This window comes from Panthera tigris, chromosome A1, assembly GCF_018350195.1.
Source record: "Panthera tigris isolate Pti1 chromosome A1, P.tigris_Pti1_mat1.1, whole genome shotgun sequence".
Lineage (NCBI taxonomy): Eukaryota > Metazoa > Chordata > Mammalia > Carnivora > Felidae > Panthera > Panthera tigris.
This window is the reverse complement of record NC_056660.1, coordinates 110810099-110834208: the sequence shown is the minus strand read 5'-3', so window position 1 is coordinate 110834208 and position 24110 is coordinate 110810099. Positions and strand designations below refer to the sequence as shown.

General features: G+C 38.1%; 2 protein-coding genes across 3 annotated transcripts in view; one reads left to right on the top strand and one right to left on the bottom strand.

Moving 5' to 3' along the window:
- Positions 1-23180, bottom strand: part of SEC24A (SEC24 homolog A, COPII coat complex component) — a 98580-nt gene extending 75400 nt beyond the window's left edge. Inside the window, exon 1 of the mRNA XM_042984203.1 lies at positions 22979-23180. The gene's annotated coding sequence lies outside the window, so the exon portion shown is untranslated. The remainder of the gene's footprint in view (positions 1-22978) is intronic.
- The window catches only part of SAR1B (secretion associated Ras related GTPase 1B), a 31602-nt gene that overhangs the window by 5788 nt on the left and 1704 nt on the right, over positions 1-24110 (top strand). The window contains exons 1-7 of one of the 2 annotated variants that reach the window (XM_042984218.1): positions 1974-2104; positions 2203-2492; positions 12750-12826; positions 16656-16775; positions 21042-21107; positions 22603-22706; positions 23895-24026. In XM_042984218.1, coding sequence (XP_042840152.1) covers positions 12769-12826; positions 16656-16775; positions 21042-21107; positions 22603-22706; positions 23895-24026 — 480 coding nt within the window. In that variant the 5' untranslated portion in view covers positions 1974-2104; positions 2203-2492; positions 12750-12768. Of the gene's footprint in view, positions 1-1973; positions 2105-2202; positions 2493-12749; positions 12827-16655; positions 16776-21041; positions 21108-22602; positions 22707-23894; positions 24027-24110 lie in introns of those variants that run through there. The other variant, XM_042984211.1, reaches the window with a different exon arrangement.

Here is a 24110-nt window from a genome sequence, read left to right as displayed (position 1 = left end):
TCTACCCAGTCAGATCAAAATACTTGCCTGATGCTTTTCCCATTTGTCTTCCTTTTTGTATGTTGTTCTCTCTCATATCATCTCTTCTGGATATTAATCCCCATTTTATATATACATGAACTTTATTAGCTAGTGATGTTAGAAGCTAGAGGTTGTGCTCTTTTATACTCTATTATACTCTATTAAAATGTATCCATTGGGGTGCCTGGGTGGCTCAGTCGGTTGAGTGCGCAGTCTTGGTTTCAGCTCAGGTCATGATCTCACTATCATGAGATGGAGCCCTGCGGGGGCTCTGCACTGACAGTGTGGAGCCTGCTTGGGATTCTCCCTTTCCCTCCATCTGTACCCCTCCCCCACTCACACTGTCTCTCTCAAAATACACTGTAAAAATGTTTTTTAATTTAAAAAAATAAAGTCAATTATCCTACCAGAAAAAAAAGAAAAGATCGGGGCGCCTAGGTGGCTCAGTCGGTTGAGCACCCAACTTTGGCTCAGGTCATGATCTCACTGTTCGTGGATTCAAGCCCCACGTCGGGCTCTGTGCTGACAGCTCAGAGCCTGGGGCCTGCTTCAGATTCTGTGTCTCCCTCTCTTTCTGCCCCTCCCCCACTCATTCTCTGTCTCTCTCAGAAATACAACATTAAAAAAAAGAAAGAAAGAAAAAAAGAATTTATTCTGGAATAGCAGAGAATTTCATTTCCAGACACAACCTAGGGCTTTGCAAGTCTAGAGAACAAAGGAGGACCCCTCTTTAGAGAAGAATGGCAAAGTCGAGAGGTGGCTGTTATAAACAAAAAGCCCATTGGAATAAACTGGGAGTTCTAACTGTAGTGGCTTTTCATTGGCTGAGTTGTGACAGTCTCTCATTGGCTGGACTATTGCTGAACAAAGAAAAATTCTTCCCCCCTCCAGCTGTGGTAGTAAAATATATGCTTTTTCCTGTTGGGAATGCAAGGTAAGTCTCTTCCTGCAACTGAGGAAAAGTGGTAGGGTATGAGAGCTCTCCCTTCTGGCCTCCTGATTCCATTTTAAATGGGGTTTCCTTTTCTTAATTTTCACAAATCAAACTGAATTCAAGAGTAGATAAGTGGAAAGGAGAGTAGCCTGAAACAACAGGTTTCTCTAGCTCACATCAATGGACTTTAGGGAAAATTTTCAATCTCTTGAGGATAAAAATGTACCTAGAATCCTTCATGTTATGAATGAATCACTAACTCATATGAATTGAGTACCTATTGTATGCCAGGCCCTGAAAATAGGTTCAAGAGAGGAAAAGGCAGATATGAGGAAAAGCTCAGGAAGCTTACAGAATGTCTGTTGGGGAGACTTTTCAAAAATAATCATGCATATTTACTTGTACAATTATAAGGTAACTTGAATGTAAGGCGAATTGTACAGTTGCTGGGGAAACCTGTTAAGAGAGAGATTAACCAAGTCTGTGAGGGAGGTTCTGACCAGAGAGGGCTAAAGATTGTAAATAACGCAGCTAGGTGGGAAGGAGAAGTTTGGACAATTTGTTCTGACAGAAGAAATGACAAATATGAAGGAAAAACACATGGGCTGAGCCATTTCCTGAGGCTGTATCAGAAAGGGGGACATCCAGTTATAGATTTTGTTGGGAATTTATCGAATAACCCATTCTTTAACTGCCATCTCCTGTTCCCCTCTCCTAGAATCCTGGCTCAAGAGCAATCTTGAGAGCATCACACTTCCGTTCAAGGCACGCAAGTATTTTTATTTAAACATATTTAAGGGTGGTAACGTTAACCCATTAGTGAAGAACAGCCGAGTCAAGACAGTCTTACTTAAAGCTCAATACCTAGCATCTAGCACATTATCTGATACATAATAAGCTTTGTAAATTACTTGTGAATTCAAGAAACTCGTGTACTTTTTTTTTTTTTAATGTTTATTTTTGAGACAAAGAGAGCGCCCCCGCGAGAGCAGGGGAGGAGCAGAGAGAGAGAGAGAGAGAGAGAGAGAGAGAGAGAGAGGAGACAGAGAACCCCAAACTGGCTCCGAGCAGTCAGCGCACAGCCCTATGCGGGCTCCAAATCACAAACTGTGAGATCAGGACTTGAGCCACCCAGGCGCCCCTAAACAGGTATACTTTAAAAAGGTACTTTAAAAGTCTATTTTTGAAAAACGATTGTCATGGATAATTTTCCCAAGCTAGAGACTCGCGTTCCTTTCTCTGCCTAGGCCCTCAGGCCTCTGAAGCCCTTTCGGGCGGAAGTGGGGAGACCAGGTTGCGGGAAGGCTGGCCCCAACCACCAGGCTCGCTCAGCTTGGGGACTGGCGGCGGAACCGCGCGAAGGCGGAACTTTGGACGGGTGGAACTGCGGTCCTGCGGACCGTCGGGAGTGAAACACCCCCCGGCCCGGAAGGACCTGACGCGAGCTGGGACTTCGGCAGCCATCGCGCTTTGCAGTTCGAACTAAGAGGGTGTGGAATCGACGCCAAGCGAGTAATTGCGATCTCTCTAGTAGCAGGTGAGTGGCGGTCTCTTTTCCCGGTAGAACCGACAGGCGGCTGGCCGCTGTGGACCCCGGGGAAAGCGCACTTTTCGGGCCTGGGCCCACTGGGGCCCCTGCTTGTGGCCAGGCAAGAAAGGGTTGCCTGTTTTCCTCTCCGGAATCTGCCGGCACTGAGGCGGAGGGGTTCCTTTGCTGCTCCGCAGGGGCCGCCCTGATGGTACGCTGCACAGCACACCTGCTGCTGTCAAACGGTGCGTTATTTCAGGAAAGAACGAGGGGACTCTGCCGTAGGCAAGCCCTTCTTTCCCCTCCGCCTCGGTGTCCTCACCTGGTAAGGTGAAGGCTGCAGGGATCACTGACAGCTCAAAACCCTGTGACATCGTGTGTTTTCAGTTCTCCCAATTCGTGTGGGGGCAAAGTGAAAATCCTTACGAGTGCAAGTTAACGTTTGTTCATAGTCCAAGTCCCAGTTGCGTGGGGGGAAAGATACACAGTTGGGTGAAAACTGTAATGATTTATAGATTGTTCCAAGATTTTCCAACTTAGAAATTTGTTTTGACAACAGCTAAAACCGTGACCTCGTTGGCTGAAAGAACCAAACTCATTAGGAACGTAAGGTATTTGGTACATTGGGCAAAACGAGGTGAAGGAATACTTTTAACTTTATAGCAAATGAAAGAGAAGGAAACATTTACTGACTTTCCTATGAATGTGGCGCTAGTCACAACAATCCACTAAGGAAGGTAATGGTATTATCTCCGGTTTACAGATGAGGAATAAAGGAAGATTTACAATTTGTTAAAAATTAGTGGTGCTGGTATGTCAAAGCAAACTGTGTATCTAATATTGCTTTAATGATTTACATTCATCACCAAAATACTTTGAACTTTAACAACTAAGCTTATAGTTCATTGGCATTTCCTGAGTTTGCAGAAAAGGAATGTTTTGCTTTTATTTTAGAACTGTTAGACAAGCATTGTTAGTAATTAGGAAGATTAGTATTTCAAAAAAAAGTACGCTTTAACTATCTTTCCTTTCACTTCAAGCAGGAATTGAGACAAAAGATTAGGCTATCAGAAATGAAAATCACTGCCACAGTATTTGAAACTTATAAATCAGAATTCTGTAGTAATGAGTCATTATTTCTTCACCCTTTTCTTTAAGCATACTTGGCTGATACTTTAATGATTTCTCTGCAGAACATTACTAAGCAAATACCTTTAAAATCACGCTGTTGAAAAAATTTTCTTGTGTTTAGCTTTTAGAACAGTTTCAGTTAAAAGTATTTTAAGAGGGTGCCTGGCTGGCTCAGTCGGTGGGGCATGAAACTCTTGATCTTGGGGTGGTGAGTTCAAGCCCCATGTTGGGCCTAGAGCTTTCTTTAAAAAAAGGATTTTAAGGACTGAATTTGTCACTAGTATCAATTTTTACTTTATTAATTCAGTATAGGCAAGTTCAGTACTCAGACTCACAAACTTTATTTGTAATACAGTGTTCTTTCCCCCTTTTAGCACTTAAAAAAAATCCTTTTCATATTTGATACAGGTTTAACCTTTCAGTGAGTGTCATTTTTCCCTAAAGGAGACTTGAGTTTATACTTACTGTTGGTTACATGAATGAAAAAGCCTAATTCCATTATTATGATTGTTATGCATTTAATCCTAAATTTTTTTGAGTTTTCTATTTATATCACTGTTTCAAAACTTTAAAGGCTATGGAAAGAAAATCTAACAGTTTTAGGGGAAAGTATTTATAGGGCAACATTGTCTTGAAACATTCAATATTGTTCCTGTCCATCCTTAATAATGCACAGAGCCTTTCTGAAATTCTTTAAAACATAGTCAAGCAGAGTTTGGCCTTCTTTATATTTCTGCTACTATCTGAATTCAAAAGAGAAGGGTGCATAATTCCTAAATTAGCTTACAGATAGTTTACTGATCTTAAGGAATTTGTACACGTTTTCATCATAAACCCGATGGAGTTGGGTAGAAATTTATGATTAATTTTTTTCTAGTAAATATCTTTACCTAGAATTGGAGGAAATTATTCTAGTACCTTTTCTGGTTACTGTCAGTGATGTTGTCATTAATATTTAAAGTAAAATCACGGGCACCTGGGTGGCTCAGTCGGTTAAGCGACCGACTTCGGCTCAGGTCATGATCTCGCAGTCCGTGAGTTCGAGCCCCGCGTCGGGCTCTGTGCTGACAGCTCAGAGCCTGGAGCCTGTTTCAGATTCTGTGTCTCCCTCTCTCTGACCCTCCCCTGTTCATGCTCTGTCTCTCCCTGTCTCAAAAATAAATAAAACGTTAAAAAAAATAATAAAATAAAAAAAATAAAGTAAAATCAGTCATTAAAAATATTAAAACTTGGGGACCTAGGCTCAGTCAGTTGAGCCTCTGACTCCTGGTTTTGGCTCAGGTCATGATCTCAGAGTTAGTGAGTTCAAGCCTCTCATGGGGACACTGTCCATGCGGATCCCTCTTGGGATTCTCTCTGCCTCTTCCTCTATGCTCCCCCCCCCCCAATAAATAAATAAACTTAAAAAAAACTGTTGGGGTGCCTGAGTGGCTCAGTCAAGTGAGTGTCCAACTTGGGCTCAGGTCATGATCTCCCAGTTCGTGGGTTTAAGTGCACTGGGCTCTGCACTGACAGTTCAACAGTGGGAAAGAGCCTGCTTGGGATTCTCTCTCCTTCTTTCTCTATGCCCTTCTCCCACTAGTGTGCACTTGCTTACTTGCACTCTCTCAAAATAAACTTTATAAAAATAAAAATGAATTAAAACTTTTTCAAAGTTTGTATTTTGAAAGGGTACTTGGCTGGCTCGGTTGGTAGAAAATGTTTATCTCAGGGTTGTGAGTTTCAGCCCCATGCTGGTGTAGATTACTTAAAAAAAATAAAATCTTTAAAAATAAAGTTTGCGATTTGAATTTCAATTAATTTAGTCTGAATGAGTTAATACTACCTTATATTGTGTAGTTTTCAAAATGTTTTTTGGGTACATTATCATAATTAGTCATTCTTAAAACTCTTTGAGGCAGATGGCATTCCTGTTATATATAAGAAGAAACTGGAGCTCAGAAAGATTGGCTTTCCCAGAATGAAATAATAGTATTTCAGAAGATGCATATTAAATCCAGATTTTTTAAATTCTAAGATAGGTACTCACTCTAACCATAGCTCTACCATCCTTTGCTTCCCAAAGTTATTAATGTATTATCTCTATAATCCTACGCTGGTGTTATAGTTGTCTTTTTAGACTACAGGAGCTTTCATTTTTATTTCTTTATTTTTAAAAAACTAGCTTTATTGAAAGACCATTCACATACCATAAAATTTATCCTCTTAAAGTATGCAATTCAATGTTTTTAGTATATTCACAAGGTTATGCAACCATCACTTTATTCCAGAACATTTTCGTCACCCAAAAAGAAACCAAGTACCAGTACCTATTAGCAGTCACTCCCAGTGTCCCCTTACCTCCCCTGTCTGACAACCACTAAACTGTTCTGAGAACTTACATGTTTAGGATGTTTCATATAAATGGAATCATCCATATACGTTTAATGGGACAAGGCTTAAGAAGTTATTTGTAACCTTGAGGTTCTGCTTCATTACACTCTTTGTACTGATTTTTATGTTACTGGAGTAGATCACTTTTCTAATCTGCACAGGCCTCTTTCCTGTTTGTTGTTCATGCAATAAATAAATCTGCTGACGTGTATATGTTTCCTTATTCTTGACCTTTGCTCTTCACATGTCTTAATAGTGTGTTCGTGGTGTTGTGTAACCTGTTCTCTGGGCTCAGGTATCTGTTTGTGGCTAAATAACTTTTATTCTTAGTTGGGCATTTTTACTTCTACTTTAAAATGACTGACTCTTAGCCTGTTTTAAAGTTCTTAGAAACCCACGACTTTATGCAAATATAAATATCTCATTATCTTCTAAAGCAGAGTTTCCCCATATATGTTATTAAATTATTTCTCTAGGGACAAATTTTACAATAGCAAATTTGGACCATCCTTATTGAAAAAATCGTTTTTCCCTCAAGGTTTACCTCATTCTCCCCTGTCCCCCCCCCCCCCCATCAATCTCAGAGCTTTCACCTTACAACAGTCATCTTGGGTGAGCTGCCCCCCCCTTTTTTTTTTTTAGTAATCTCTACACCCATTGTGGGGCTTGAACTCAGGACCCCGAGATAAAGAGTCGTATGCTCTACTGGGGCGCCTGGGTAGCTCAGTCGGTTAAGCGTCCGACTTCGGCTCAGGTCATGATCTCTCAGTCTGTGAGTTCGAGCCCCGCGTCGGGCTCTGTGCTGACAGCTCAGAGCCTGGAGCCTGTTTCAGATTCTGTGTTTCCCTCTCTCTGACCCTCCCCCATTCATGCTCTGTCTCTCTCTGTCTCAAAAATAAATAAACGTTTAAAAAAAAAAAAAAGAGTCGTATGCTGTACCAACTGAGTCAGCCAGGCTCCCCTTCATTGAGGGCTTTGTCACTTGATTCACAGGCTTGCTCTCTATAGCCATTCTTCTAGGTGATTGGGCAGTCAGTGTGGACTGTAGACCATATAGCTCCAGCCTGGCTTCTCACAGCTTCCACTCAGTTCTTCGCTCAGGCTTTTCAGCTCTCTATGCCAGAGCCAGGCCTTGGAACTTAACCACCACGCAGACCTGATCCTCATGAGTTTTTGAACCTTGAGCTCTCCTCCACTTTGGTGACGACATAATTCTGGTCCACCTTTCACTTGTCTCATACTATGACTATGTCTACATTTGCTTTTCAACCAGATATTTTCCCCCATTCTCTCTCTTCTGTGAGAAGCCTGCCTTTGCTCCCCTACTTTATCCCCATATATTAGTTGCCTTTGTACCGTTAGCCACTCAGCCTGAACTTTTGATCACACCACTTCAACCTCTCACTAGTACTCTCAAATTCCAGTTCCCCTTGTCTTTTTTCACTTCTAAGCCCTATTCATTCCGTGTTCTCTAAAGCTGACACTCACTGGGAAGGTAGGGTGGCAGGGAGAGGGGAAAATTAGAAATCCCTGCAGATGGGCAGTGCTGTGAATGTTTTTCAGCCCCAGCCAAGCACTTGGCTCTTGTTAGCACTCTTTTAATTTGATCTTTTCCCCACAGTAGGTAGCTATCTATTCTAATCCTCACTCTGCTCCTCAGAAAATTCTCTATCAGACTTCCTCACTTTTGGATTCAGATTCCTGCTACTTCCAGTGTACATTTTCTGGCCCTCCTTACTTCTACTCTTAGAGGAGGAGATGCACTCTCATCCCTGGCTCCTCTTGAGACTTTGCCCCTTTTGGTTAATTCCTTCCTTCTCTTTTTCTTTTATCTTTAATTTCTCCCTTTCTGCTAGCTCCTTCTTATCAACATACTCGAGCCTTACCCTCCTTAAGGCTTAAGAAGAAAGAAGACTTCTTAAGAAGAAACTCCCATTTCCCTCATTCCATTTCAAACTCTTTGAAAGAGGAATCTTTCCTTACTCCCTCCACCTATTGACCCTCTATCCAATTTGTTTCTCAGTAATAACAGCAACCAGGTATTAAGTACTTATTTTGTGCATTTTATCTCATTTGATCTTTACAACACTCAGAGATTTTGCAGAAGGAACTTGTCACACAGGTCATGACTCTAGAGACCAGCTCTGGTGCTTTAAGTACTGGCCACAGGCTCTCCTGTATTTTTGTTCCATGCAGGCTCCTCATGCTCTCAGCATTTGTCTCCTTGCCACAAAGCAAGCTGTGACATCTCTGCAGCTGGACTTCTTGGGACTAACTCCTTTCCACTTGTGCCATCACCTCTTCTAATTCTTCTCCCCTTACTGGGTTCTGTCAGTTCTTCCACCCCCATCTGTCCCTTAAAGTCCATCTCAAGTGAAAACTCATTTCTTCTGTAGCATTTGGCTCATGCTTGAGGCAGGAGATCTTTAGGCAGAGCTGGTGGGGGAAATTCTGATGTTGGGAAGGAGAATGAGCAGAAGTTTTAAGATGGTTAAGTTCAGGTCACCAGCAGTGAGTGCGAAGTGGTTTACTTTGGTTCAGGGAAAGCTATAAATGGAGGATATGTACTAAGCTTGTAAAGGTGGCCAAAAGGTTTATAGTCGAAGTTCTGGAATACTGGACTAGGAGTTTGAATCATTTTTCATCTCACGGACCTCCAATGGCTCTCTATCCACAGGTATAGGGTGACCATATAAATTTCACACTTCATCAGGATGCTTTTGAGAATGAAAGGACGCACTATTGATAATTATACCGAGATAACTTTGCTGAGACTGTCCCCAGCAAACGAGGAGTTATAGTCACCCTGACTATGCAACAAGTCAAGTCTAAGATGACATTTTCATAAAGCCACTCTGGAGGGCATGTACAGATTGGTACAGACAAAATATGAGGTTAAGATGGTAGTTCAGGAATGTGATTTAAGGTTCATCACAAAGTAGCTCCTGTAGGAATCAAAAGAATGCTGAGACTACAGAAATTGATAGAGCTTGGAAATAAGCAACTGGATGGGGGATAAGAGGGAGAGAGAGGAATTACATGTCAGAGTCATAAGGTGGAGTGATTCAAAAAATGGTACATAATCATTTAAACAAATATAAACCTTTAAAATTTTGTTACAAAGCTACTGCAATGTAGGAGAAAGGGCGTGGACCTGGAAGTCAGAAAGACCCAGGTTTGGTACTTAGATGTGCCAATCATTAAGACTTGAGTTTTAGCTATTGCAACTTCAGTTTCTTCTTCTGTAAAGTGGGGACAATAATGTATTTATTTTGGGATGCCTGGCTGGCTCACTTTGGTAGAGCATGTGACTCTTGATCTCAGGGTTGAGTTCAAGCCCCACGCTGGACACAGAGCTTAAAAAAAAAAAACCAGTATTGGGGCGCCTGGGTGGTTCAGTTGGTTAAGTGTCAGACGTCAGCTCAGGTCACGATCTCATAGTTCGTGAGTTCGAGCCCCGCATTGGGTTCTGTGCTGACAGCTCAGAGCCTGGAGCCTGCTTTGGATTCTGGGTCTCCTTCTCTTTCTGCCCTTCCCCTGCTCGCTTGCTCTCTCTCTCCCCCAAAAGTAAGTAGGCATTTAAAAACAAACAGTATTTATTTTGAAAGGTTGTTGGGGTGCTTAGTGGTCACATAAAGTGCCCGGTATATTAGGTCATATAAGTAGAAGAAATAATAGTAACAGCAGCTAACATTGAATGCTTAACTCTGTGCTATATACTTTGTGTGTCGTAATTGATTTAGTCTTCACAACCATCTCAGATAGCTACTATTACTCCCATTTTACAGGTAAGGATATTAAAGTAACTTGGCTAAGGTAAATGGTAAGTGGTAAAGTCCTGGCTCCATAGCTTCTGTTTTTAACCTCTTGACAAATCATAGTGCTCATAGGGATAACTGCTATTTTTTGTTTGCTTTGCTTTATTAAATTGAAAGACCGAATAAGTATTGTTTCTTATGTCCGTATGTTATAGGTAGCAAACATGGAAGACCAAATGCCTAAATTTAGTCTCATATTTCTTTCTCATTCTGACTCCTGCCTCCCTTGTTAGCATCTGTTGAGTGACTCAGTTTGTGGCCCCCTAACCAGTCACATCATCTCACAGTACCTGACTTTTTGCTGTTCCCACTTAGTTTCACACCACTGCACACAGTATAGCCCTCATAACCACTTAGCAAACTCTTATTTAATCTTCAAGATTCAGGCTGAACATCACCCAAGAAACCTTTCCTTACCTACAACTTGTGGTCATTGTAGAAGTGTGCAAGGAAGACTGTTTTTCTCTTTTCTTATACAGAATACAAAGTATATTTGTGAGGGTACCATACCCTTTCCTGTTGTCTTGCTTATTTTTATTCTGATTTTATGTTGTTATGATCATTAATCCCCTCAGAGCTTATGATTTACAGTATGGGCATTTTTTTTCTTTGTGTTTATATAAGTCTTGAAATTCTATAGATTAAGTTGTTACCATCCTAGGTACTATCCTATTCAGTTTTAACTTTTTTCAGTTAAATTACATTTGTATAGCTAACCTACCTCTCTAGACTATAACCTTTTCAAGAGAAGAAGCCATGTTTATCACTAGTATTTGTATCCTCTGTGGTGTCTAGCTTAGGGCCTTGGACATAATATGAATTTAGTAATCATTATTGAATTAAAATATCTCAGTAAACCATTGCTTTGATTCTTTACAGTGAAAATTATGATATATCTTAAAAATCTTCAGAAAAGATAAACCACTTGTATATATTTTTTGTGACTACAAGTTTCAATTTCTGCATAACCTAGAATAATAATAGAACAAGATGTAATTTTCAGCTTCAGTAAAATAAGAACTTGTAACAATGGATTCTTGTGTGTATATATAAGTTGCTCTTCTAGTTTTTATTCTTGTGATACTGACACATGAAACTTCGTTATTTGTGAGTCACTCTCAGTCAGGAATGGACTGGTTTCAAGAGCAAAATTCTTCTCTTGCTAGTTCAAGTAAGGAATTGAAAGAGAGGAGAGGCTATTGCCTGGATCCAGGGAATCCCCTAGTAAATACTGGCAGGCCTCCTATAAACTGGAGGTAGGTTGACTCTCACTCTCAAGGCAATGTAATCTCTTACACACCTTATCCTCAAGGAATTCTGAGTTTGGTGGGCCTGTCTGGGTCACAGTTGGCAGCCCACTGGACTGAGAGGTGGTTAAAGAAAGCAGTGCTGTGTGTCACACTTTGTCTAAAGAACGTCAAAGATAGCAGAATCCTTCAAATTGTTCGGACTTTGCCCAAATCTGGGGCCTGGATTTTGTTTACCTCTAGAAAATGAACTTTGTTGATCTGAAAGTATACTTTTGTATATTCTTTCATTTCTCAAGAAGTTTTTTTCCCCTCTTCTTTCCATATTAACTTTATTAGTTATCAAGAACATGTCAAAGAAATGCTAAATTGAACTATACTCTGTATTTTCTACTGTGATTTAAAAAAATGTTTTTTAACATTCGGTAATATTAAAATTTGAAAAATGCACTAAGATTACAAGCCCAGAAATTGACCACCTGATATCATTTGCTACAAAAGACCAAAAATAATGGAAAAGGGGGTTTTACTCCACATAGGTATAATCAGACTTTAAAACTTACTTCATTATCATAAATTTCCTTTCCTCTCTTTCTCCTTGCTTTTTCTTCCTCCACTCCAAGGTTTTGGTAAGTATTTCATAGGCCATATATACCTTAACTTACTCTTGAATATAGATTATTTCCAAAAATTTTCTTACATAACACTTTGATGAACATCTTGATACATAAAGATTGTTTATATTTAGGACATTTTCTAAAAGTAGAATTCTTGGGTCAGATGGTATAACATACAGATTACTGCCAAATTAGTTGTTAAAAAGATTTGTAACAATTTCTACTGCCACTAACTGCATCTTGTACCACATCTTTTCTAGTTCCAGCTATTACAGTTCATTTTCAGGTTTGCCACTGTGGTTGGTAAAGAATGGTCTCTAGTTCATATTTCTATTTTAATTAAAAAAATTTTTTGTTGTTTTTTAAAAATAGAGGCCTTTTTTCCCCTTTCTTTTTAAAGTAAGCTCTACACCCAGTATGGGGCTTGAACTCATAACCCTGAGATCAAGAGTCGCATGTTCTACCAACTGAGCCCCACTAGTTTGTATTTTAATAGCATTTTGTGTTTTATGCATCAGTAGGTATCTGATTAGATCACCTTGGATAAGAATAGCTAACTCTTGGGGCACCTGGGTGGCTCCATCAGTTAAGTGTCTAACTTTGGCTCAGATCATGAGATCACGGTTAGTGAGTTTGAGCCCTGCATTAGGCTCTCTGCTGTCAGCACAGAGCTCGCTTCAGATCCTCTGTCCCCCTCTTTCTCTGCCCCTTCCCCACTTGTGCGTTCACTCTTACATACTTTCTCTCAAATAAACATTAAAAAAAGGGGGGGAGCACCTGGGTGGCTCAGTCACTTGAGCCTCCAGCTTCGGCTCAGGTCATGATCTTGTGGTTCTGTGAGTTCGAGCCCCACATTGGGCTCTCCGCTGTCTGCATGAGCCCGTTTTGGATCTTCTATCTCCCTCTCTCTGCCTTTCACCTACTGTGTGCTCTCTTTCTCAAAAATAAATAAACAACAACAAAAAAGAATGGTTAAACTCTTTATAGGAAGGTTGTTATAGGATTGTTTACTCAGAGTTCATGTTTAATGTTGTTGGTGTTTAATGTCAACTACTGAATTCAAAACACTTTCTTTTCCAGACTCTATAAGGATTTGGATATGTCCTTCATATTTGACTGGATTTACAGTGGTTTCAGCAGTGTGCTACAGTTTTTAGGTAATGTTGGCCCTTTGTTCTCTATTGTTATCCCATTTAATCCTACTTAAATAAAAGTGCTTATTTGTCTAGAGCCTCTTTATGTATAATCCACTAGTTGTGAATGTGAATTTTGAAATCATACTAATGTGTTCAAATTACTCATTGTATATCTCTTATAAATTATGTAATCTTGGGCAAATTACTTTCTTTACCTTAGCCTTAGTCTCCTTATCTGTAAATTAACAGTAATTCCTACCTCTTTTAAGGTTGTTGATAGGAATATTATTTACAGGAGTAGCTACCTGTGATTAGCCAGTTTACCTAAAAAGTTTCTGAGTGCTTTAGATACTTTATCTCATTTAATCCTCACAGAAACTCACTGCATTATTTTTGTTATTATAAATTTATGTTCCATCAAGTGCCTTGTAAATGGCAGCATAAAATCTGCTAAATGAGACTTGTATACCCAGCAATTCTGAATAGTGATTTTCCTTTCTTTATAGATATTAAAGAGGAAAAATCATAGCATCTCATTCTCTTACTGACATTCTTAACTTCTCACGTTTTCCAGTGAAACAAGCTTTTGATTGACTTTTATGTTACCATGTATACAACTTTATTATTGTAGTAATTAATGAAGATGTTCTGATCTCCTGTTTTCGAATCTTACCCTAAGTTTAGTCTCCATGTAATCATCATCTTGAACTGGCACAAAGAGAAGCATTTCATGTAATTACAGAGTTGTCAACGTAACTCCTAACTGGCCACAACTGTACTTATGAATTGTTATCTCCTATATAAATATTTTTTCTTCCACAAACATAATCTTAACCAAGGAAATAAATTTTGTTTGGAAAATACACATCTTGTTTGACACTATATATTAAAAGGATAAAAATTTAAGATCAAATTTTATCAGTCTATTTTTATTTCTTATATGGACCTCAATATTTGCAAATTTTTAAAAACCAGTTTTCTTTTTTTTTAATTTTTATTTATTTATTTTTGAGAGAGAAAGAGAGCATGAGTCGGGGAGAAGCAGAGAGAGGGGGAGAGAGAGGATCCCAAGCAGGCTTCTCACTGTCAGCACAGAGCCCAATGTGGGGCTCAAACTCACAAACCTTGAGACCATGACCTGAGCCAAAATCAAGAGTCGGTCACTTAACCGACTAAACCACCCATGTGCTCCTTTTTTTTCCTTTTTAAAATAAAATCTCTCACATTATCTTATACTGTCACTCTGCTACAGGTCAAATATCAGATCTTCCATACTACCTCCTCAAGAATTCTTACATATTTTTATCAGACTGAAATATTTTGTTACATATGTACAAAAACTGGGTCAGAAATAAATGTTTTCAACTTCATTATACTGGGATAACCTGGGTTGTGATGGGTATCTATGTCTCAGTTGATAGAAAAATGATTTAATGCGGAACTACATTGTAAAGGCAAAATAGATTGACTCATAAGCAGGAGCAAGAGGTTAATAGGGCTAACAGTAGGAGGCAGTGTAGAGAAATGGAAATGAACCAAAGCTTTTGCATCAAAGATGGGTTCTATCTCAGATCTGACCTCAGCATTTGAGCAAGTTAACTTTGAGCCTTTGTTCCCCTCTGTAAGAAAGAGAATAATGTGTACTTCAAAGAGTATTTTGAAGATTAAATGAAGTAATGTATAATGCTTAACAGTGCTTATCACAAAATAAGGATTTAGTCCAACCTACTTTCAAGATTAAAGTTTAAATGTCCTAGGTGTTCCCTTTTGGATTCTTACCCAGTGCACTGTTACTACTTAAAAGGTAGGAAAGATTGTGATTGCACTGATTAGAAACCACCTGTGTAGAAACATTTTAAGAAATAGAAGTGTTTAAAAAATTATTAGTCACAGTTCATGATTAAATGAGAAATATAGTATTTCAGCTCAAATAAATATGGAAGACAATCTTCCCTTAGGATCAGAACTGTTGGGCACTGAGTGATCAAAACATTAGGACTTCAAACAATTTACTTTTTAAGCATCAATGTGGAGAAAGACTTAGGTATTATTTTGGCGTGGACTTATTAAAAAATGAGTAACCTGAATTAGCATTGGCTAATGTCTTCAAAAGTTCATTTTTTTGATTGAGTAAACATATTTTTGAGTTGCTACTATGTCCCCTGTCCTCATGTAATTCCATAGGTGTTAGACAATTAAATATGGAAAATAAAATTCATTATTGCTACATACCTATAAGAGTGTCCAAAATCTGGACAATGACAACACCAAATGCTGGTGAGGATGTGGAGCAGCAAGAACTTTCATTCACTGCTTGGAATGAAAAATGGTACAGCCACTTTGGAGGACAATTTGGTGGTTTCTTACAAACCTAGACATACTCTTACCATACAATCCAACACTTGTGCTCCTTGGCATTTACCCAAAAGAGCTGAAAACTTAGGGCCACATACGAACCTGCACAAAGATTTTATAGCAGCTTCATTTATAATTGCCAAAACTTAGAAGGAACCAAAATATCCTTCAGTAGGTGAATGGATAAATAAACTGGTTTATCCAGATAATGGAATACTACTAAGCACTAAGGAATTTTGCTTAATGGAATACTACTAAGCTCAAAGAAATGAGCTATCAAGGCATGAAAAGACATGGAGGAACTTTAAATGCATATTACTAAGTGAAAGTCGTCAATCTCAATTGACTGTATGATTACAATTATGTGTCATATGCAACTATATGACATTCTGGAAAGGCAAAAATACAGAGACAATAAAAAGAGCAGTGGTTGCTGGGCAGGGCGGGTAGGGTGGATGAATAGGCAGAGCATATAGGATTTTTAGGGCAGCGAAACTACTTTGTATATTATAATCATGGATATATGTCCTTATATGTTTGTCAAAATACAGAATATACTCTACTAAGAGTAAGCCCTAAGGAAACTCTGGGTGACTATGATCGATCAATGTAGGTTCACTGTTGGTTAAAAATGTACCATTTTCGTGAGTGATGTTAATAATAGGAGAGGCTATATATATGTGTGGGGACAGGGAGTATATTGGAAATCTCTGTACCATCCTGTCAGTTTTGATGTAAACCTAAAGCTGAAAAAAAGCCTTTAGAAAAAAAAAAACTCAATATGGAATTTCTCAACAAATGCCAATCTATAAACTGGTCAATGCTCTCTTTTTTCTATTACTTCATCTATCAGTACTTGGTTGATACACTTAAAAAATTACGTGCTTGGTTTTTTTGTTGTTGCTTTAGTTTTATGCAATCCTATGAATAGTTCAACCTTATTGTCTCAGGGAAATTTGACGATGACCTAAACTTTCTATTGCAAGAACTCATTATGATTTTTATTGTCAAAACTACTTAATTTATTTTCATCCATGGATATCTCTTTAATTTCCCTTTTTGTCTCGTTTCATAAATACATGATCTCAAGCATTTTTTGTTTCTCTAGTAGTGGACATAGATATTTATTCCCAAATTGTCAAGGGAATCAGCATTTTGGCACTACAGATAAGTTTGGATAATACACATTCATTGATTGGGACAAAGTTTAGGTTTAAAATGATCTGAATTTGCAAATCATGATAGATTTAAAATAGCTCTTCAAAACTGAAATTAGACTAGAAATCCAACTTTATTCAAGCAAATTTATAAAATCTTACAAGTTCAAAAGGTTAATAGGTGTTTCTTTATAAAACATCTAGAGTAATTAGGGAAAGTATCCAAATAACTAAACTGTAAATAATTATATTTATATTATACTTTTATTTGAAGTCATTTTACTTGAATAATCTGTCAGATAGCACTTTGACTAATCATAGGTCTTATTACTCTGCAGGATTATATAAGAAAACTGGTAAATTGGTATTTCTTGGATTGGATAATGCAGGAAAAACAACATTGCTACACATGCTAAAAGATGACAGACTTGGACAGCATGTCCCGACGTTACATCCCAGTAAGTATGTTCCCCCATGCAACAAACTACTTTATTAAGTGATAATAATTCATAGCCACTAACCAAAAGTTTTTTGGGTTTTGGTGGATAATTGTGATCAGGTGATTTGACCTATTAAAATAATACAGTAAATAATAGCTGACCCACTCCCAGGGTGTATATTTAGATCTTGAAATAATACTCCTATCTTCTTACCAGTTTGTACACCCTTCTCCAGATAGAGGAATTAAGGTTACTTTCTCGGGGATTATAACATGATTGAGGTCTATCCAACCAGATACTGCTTAGGCTATAAATAGTCACCATTACCTTGTTTATTTATTTATTTTGAGTAGGCTTCATGCCCATTGCAGAGCCCAGCATGGGGCTTGAACTGAGGACCGTGAGATTAAGAGTCAGACACTTAACTGACTGAGCCACCCAGGCGCCCCCACCATTACCTTGTCTAGATAACCTAATTTCTTTCACATTTTAAAACTACTATTTTAATCCTTTTTCAGTGTGGACAGATTATAGTCATATTATACTTTGTTAGTTACTCTCAACTTATTACCCAGTTATTTTTCTAGTCTGAGAAACCTCAACAGTATCTAATATAAAGACCATAGAATTATTCCAAAAAACAGGGCACATATTGATACATTTATACAAAGTTTTAAAACAGTTTAAAAAAATAATTTACTGTGGTTTCTTTAAGACAGACTACCCTGAAAGACATTAACAATGATTCTGTAAATCACTTAATACATAACATCCTTTATATAATACATACTATCCTTTATATAAAGTAAACATTAAAGTGACAAAATTATTAGAACATATGCCTTATAAATATCTGTGACCTTGCTTTTACTGTTGAAAAGTCTATGAATCAAGTCGACATAGAGTAAAATGAATTTTAATAGTTTTATTGAGTGCCTGGGTGGCTCAATTGGTTAATAGTCCAACTCTTGGTTTTAGCTCCGGTCATGATCTCACACTTCATGAGATCAAGCCCTGCACACTGGGCTCTGCACTCACCGTGTGGAGCCTGCTTGGGATTCTCTCTCTTTCCCTCTCTCACTGCCCCTCCCTGCTCACTTTGACTCACTCATTATCAAAATAAATATACTTAAAAAAATAAAAATAAAAGGGATGCCTATGTGGCTCAGTCAGTTAAGCGTCCAACTTTGGCTCAGGTCATGATCTCAGAGTTTGTGAGTTCAAGACTCACATCAGGCTCTATGCTGACACCTTGGAGCCTGGAGCCTGCTTCAGATTTTGTGTCTACCTCTCTCTCTGCCCCTCCCCCACTCATGCTTTGTCTCTCAAAAATGAATAAATGTTAAAAAAATTTTTAATAAAAATGAGAATAGAATTGAGAACTGGGCCAAAAAGTGGATAATATGATAGTTATTTAATTCAGTAAATATTCAGAGAACAAGGACAGAGAACAATGACAAAAAGTACCATTTTATCAATGAAATTAATAGTGAAGTTGGAAAAGGAAAACTTCATAAAATTTTTTTATATTGGGAAAAGAGTGGGGCTAAGATCTTATTTTTAAGTTATCTCTATACCCAATGTGGGGCTCAGACATACAGTGTACGCCCTACTGACTGAACCAGCCAGGTGCCCCCATTTTTAAATTTTTTGATATTGCTCTCATTTATTCAACAAATATTTATTGAGTACCTACTTTATGTCACACATTATTCTAAGTACCAGGACTAAAAGCAGTGGCACAAAATAGTTGCCATCTCAACTTTCCTACAGCTCACATTCATTTTATCTTACATTTTGCATTAATCAAAAGCATATGTGAAAAGGTAACATGTATCTACCCTATGATCTGACAGTTCCATTGCTAAGTGTGTATCAAGGAGAAATGAAAACATATTTTTACCAAAATCTTTGTACAACAGTGTTTATGCCAGCATTATTTGTAATATCCCCCAACTGCCCCCAACAGCTCAAATAGCCATAAAAATTTAAAAAAATAAAAAAAAAAGGGATAAACAGTGAAATTCTATTCAATAAGAAAGAGGAATAAACTGTTACATATGGTGCATATTCTGCATGGAAGAAACTGGTCACAAAAAGTTACATACGTTATGGTATCATTTATATGAAATTGTAGAATATGCACAACAAACCTGTGGTGCTGGAATTATTGCTTCTGGGAGTGGACATTGACTGGGAAGGGGAAGACTTCCTGAGATATTAAGAGTTTTCTGTGTCTTAATTAAACTGGGACTTTTTATAAAGTAGGGAGTCTTTTAAGGATTGTAACCATAAAGGTGGTTTCCCAGCTACATCCAAGCATTATATTTTCCTTGTGGAAAGAAACACACTTTGAACACAAACTGTATTGATTATTCATTCACTTAGGAGTCTACATAAATAATTTTTTAACAAGAAAGTACCCTGGGGCCTCAGCAGGTGTAATGAAGAGTTAAAATTACACTGAGCCTTTTCATTATGATCATAGGGACTTCTGCTTTTGGCTCTGATGGAGTAAGAGTGTCTGGCATTACCCTCCACTGTAAGCAGCTAGAAAACTGGACAAAAATATATACAAGTGTTTTCAGAACTGGACAATATCTAGCAGAGGACTATGGTTCCTTAGAGATGGAAAACCTTTCTGTATCCAAGCTTTATCACAGAGATCCTTTTCAGACCATGGTGCAGGGAGAGGAAACCCAAACAAAACACAGTAGTCTTGCTGAGTTGAGGAGACAGAGACCAGAATATGGGGATGCTGAGGTGATGAGAATTTGCTTGGCATAGTACCAGAGGAAGGAGCTCTGCAGAGAAAGAAGTCCAGCAATGTTTGTGGCTAAATACCAATTTGTGTGCACAGGGTAAAACTCCCCATGGCCAGTCACAGAAAAATTTCTGGAGAAAGAATAACTGTAGCAGGGCTGTTAACCAAATAATTCTCAGAGCTCATATGGGGCCAGGAATCACTCATGTTCCCACCAGCCAGAAGGCAGAAACCTGGTTGAATACACAGGGCATTCCAAAAGAGACTTCAGAAGAATCATACCTTAGTAAGGGGGCTGAAGTAGCTGTAAAGTAAAGACTACTTTAACCCAACAAAACTTAAAAAGTGATCTGCAAGCAGTTTTCCTGCCAGAATAAAGTTCACATTGCTTCAAAAGAATACAACAATGTCTAGCATCCGATAAAAAATTGCTAGACATGCAAAGAAGCAGGAAAGTGAGATCCACAACCAAGAGAAAAATTAATCAGTAGAGACAGACCCAGAAGTGACTAAGATGATGGAATTAACAGATAAGGATGTTGAAACAGCTGCGAAGAATGTGCTTAAGGATTTAAGGAAAATGTGAACAGAATGAGGAAAGAAATGGAAGATATAAGACAGAACCAAGTAGAACTTCTAGAAATGAAAACTTAATACCTGAAATGAAATTTTTACTAGACAAGGCTAATAGTAAATTAGTGCCAGTACTGCAGAAGGAAAGACTTGTGAACTTAAGTCAACACCAAACAAACTATGTAAAATGAAGCACAGAGAGAAAAATGAAAAGAAAATGAACACTCAGTGACTTGTGGGACAATACCAAGCAGTCTAGCAAACTTACACTTGAAGTCCCAGAAGAAGGGAGAGAACAGAAAACAGTTTGAAGAAATAATGGTGAGAATGTTTATTAAAGTTGTGTTTATCATTAAAGACTGTCTCTTGCATAATATGAGAGCTACAAGGGAAAATTATTTCCCTGGTAGCATCTAAAATGAATTACAGGAAAAATTATTAGGTTGAAACAGTTACTTGAATTCACAGCAAATAATTATCTGAATAGTTAATATTTTCAGCAGGAAAAATAGAGAAGGAAAAACAAAAGTGTTGGATTTGTGGTGGGTAGTGAATACTAGATTATTACCATTACTTGTATTAAACTGTCAATATAAATTGGAGTATATCTAATTACAACAAATTCTTTTTTTTTTTTATGTTTTTTTTGAGAGAGATAAAGAGAATACCAGTTGGGGAGGAACAGAGAAAGGCAGGGAGAGAGAAATCCCAAGCAGGCTCAGCACAGAGCCTAATGTGGGGCTCGAGCCCACAAACCGTGAGACCATGACCTGAGCCGAAATTGAGACACTTAACTGACTGAGCCACCAAGGCGCCCCAACAAATTATTTTATCAATTCCTAAATGTTTGATTTGAACTTATTTGCAGTTAAAATAAACCAAAGTAGCAGTATATACCATGAATGGAATCTGATTTTCTTGTAAAAATATTTTGTATTATTATTTAGCTTCAGAAGAACTAACTATTGCTGGCATGACCTTTACAACTTTTGATCTGGGTGGACATGTTCAAGGTAAGATTCTATGACTCTTATAAATAACTTTATTTTATTTTAACATAATAAAAATGTAGCCATTATTTTCCTGTGCATGAAATCTCATTCTATTCAAGAAAGGCCAGAGTAGACTTAAAATTTAAAAATTATTATCCCCAGATAAGCTTTAAAGCAAAGTGTGATTTTTATGATACCCCTGGTCAATTTAAATCTGAATTGTTTTTGGTGTAAAGTGTGTAAGCAAAATTGAGGTTCTCTTCTCTGTTCCAATCCATATCTCACTGATGGTCACAATTACATTATGATGATGTTACTGCTATGCATTAAAAACCTTCAATGGCTGACCTACAAATAAAACCAAACTCCTTGACTTGGCATTGAGGATCTCTGCAATCTGATCCCACTTTATTTTTTGTCTTTATTTTCCACTGTTCCCTTTCCTATTCTCTGTACTCTAACCAAACCAAACCCCTTGGTGTTCTCTCACCTTTGTGTTTTTAATTCATGCCACCCCCATCTGCACATGAGTAACCCACCTTCAGGGCCCAGTGTAATTGTGGCTACTGCCCCTGAGAAGCCACTCTCACCTATGAGTGCTCTCAACTGTACTTCTGTGGTGTTTAGTGCATCTGTGTAAACGTCTGCAAGTTTGGAAAAGACTGTGTTGTCTCTTCTACTAAACTTTCTGGAACTAGAATCCGTTTTTTATGTCCCTCAAAAGACATGGCAGTACCCAGCACATAGTAATTCATAAATAATGAATATTACAAAGTTTGTGGGCATTGTAAAAACCTCTTATGACAAACAGTTGAAAAGATTTTAAGAGGCTGTGGCTAGTGAATGCACATTTGGAGACATAATAATTGTTTGAAATATATATGAAGTACTTTCCAGAATATAATGGTTAGAGAGAATTGGAACCTAAGGGAGTTTGTCTGAGACTTAATGTCTGTATTGTTTTTAAGATATGTCATAAAACTGAAGTCAGAAAAAAGTTGCTTACCCATAAGGCAGCCCTAAAACTTTCCTTTAAAAACCGTCATGGAAAATATTACCTGAATGGTTTCGTTGACTTTAGTTAATTTCTGTTACACAGTTAGCTTTTGTTTTAACAAATCTGTACCCAGTACTGACTTCCTTCTGTCACTGACTACAAATTTATCAGTGGCCAAAAAAACTGATAAACTAGAAATGTCAAAAAATGAATACCGCATATAAAAAATAGCAGTCATCCAATGAACTTAATGTGCATCATTGTCCATTGGTAGCAAATATTAATTCCACTTCTAACATGGGAAAACTGGGACAGAGTGAAGTATTTGACTTGCTCACATCAAGGAAAGCCTTCCTTGTTCTTCTGGAAAGATTTAGCAATACCAGGTTAAAGATAAACTTGAGTGAAGTAGTAGCATCTAAGGGATAATTACACTTGAAATCTTGTTGGACTCTTCCATCAAACCATCTGCTAGGTTTGACCAGCAAATAAAATCTAACTCCTGATTATTTTTGTTAGCTCGAAGAGTGTGGAAAAACTACCTTCCTGCTATCAATGGCATTGTATTTCTGGTGGATTGTGCAGACCATGAAAGGCTGTTAGAATCAAAAGAAGAACTTGATGTAAGTTAACTAAAACTAAACATAGTTGAATCGTTCTGGTAAGCTTGAGGAAATAGGTTGGAGATCTAAGTATCAGAGTGCAGCTTTTGTGCAGCCTCTGATATAACTCCTGGCGGTTTGTGGAGCTCAGTGATTATTCTGCTAGGAATGCAGAGACAGTAGCTTAGAATAATTGTAGCTATGGAGGAAGTGCTAACACAGACTTTCTTCCCGAAGACCTAAGCTCACTCTGTGCAGCGTGCCTTGTATTTTATTTCATGTCTGCAACATACCTGGAGTGGTTTGGTCTTGAGTCCCTGATCATCCTAGGATGCCATTTTCTTCGGGAGTTGTCTGGAACCTGGAAATGGTATAACATACTATCTTTGTCACCACTTCCAGGAGTGAGCAGGTCACGTGTAGCCACTTCTCCCCTCTCCCAGGTCAGCTGCTTCGTAAAGGGATTCAGAACAGCAGGGAAGGCCAGGGCTAGATCTGGGACCACAGAGAAAGAAATTGCATGATTTGACCTGACCATGTGTCTTCCTATAGCAGGCAAGTAAATAATTGTTCATGTGGAAAAGTCCAGGTAGGTTCTGTGGTCATGGAACAGGGTCAGGGAATTCCTGACTACTTACTTTGTGCCAGGCACATGTATATTAACTCATTTAATTCTCAAATCAACTCCATAAGGTAGGTGCTACTATTCTAAATTCTCTTTGAACTTCAATGAGGCTTATTTATCCAAGATCTCACAATTCATAAGCAGCAGAACTAGAATTGAAACCAGTTCTGCCCACCTTCAAGGTGTTCATTTTAGTACCTTAGTGATTCAGAGTGAGTAGAGTTGAGCATTTATAGAAGGAACTTTAGGGAAACAGAAGAATTGAGCTAATGGTTTCATTGAGCTCACTTTATTTTTGTTATTTTTTATTTTTTAAGATTTTATTTTTTTTAAGTAATTTCCACACCCAAGGTGTGGCTCGAACTCAAAATCCCGAGATCAAGAGTCACATGCTCTACTGACTGAGCCAGCCAGTCGCCTCTGAGCTTACTCAAATGTGGGAAAAGTTTGCCAAAGATAGTTTGCAAAACTGACATGATATGATAGAGTATGAGTCTTTGATACTCATTTGGGGTCTTGTCATAATGAGCCTTTTAGATGGTTTCATATCAACATCTTGTCTTTCATTTTTTGTTTTATTTCAGTCACTAATGACAGATGAAACCATTGCTAATGTGCCTATATTGATTCTTGGGAATAAGATTGACAGACCTGAAGCCATCAGTGAAGAGAGGTTGCGAGAGATGTTTGGTTTATATGGTCAGACAACAGGAAAGGTAAATAATTTTTTTGGACAAGTGTGACTATTTCATTTGACAGTATAAGTGTCTTTTAATTTAATGTTTTATTTATGTTTATCT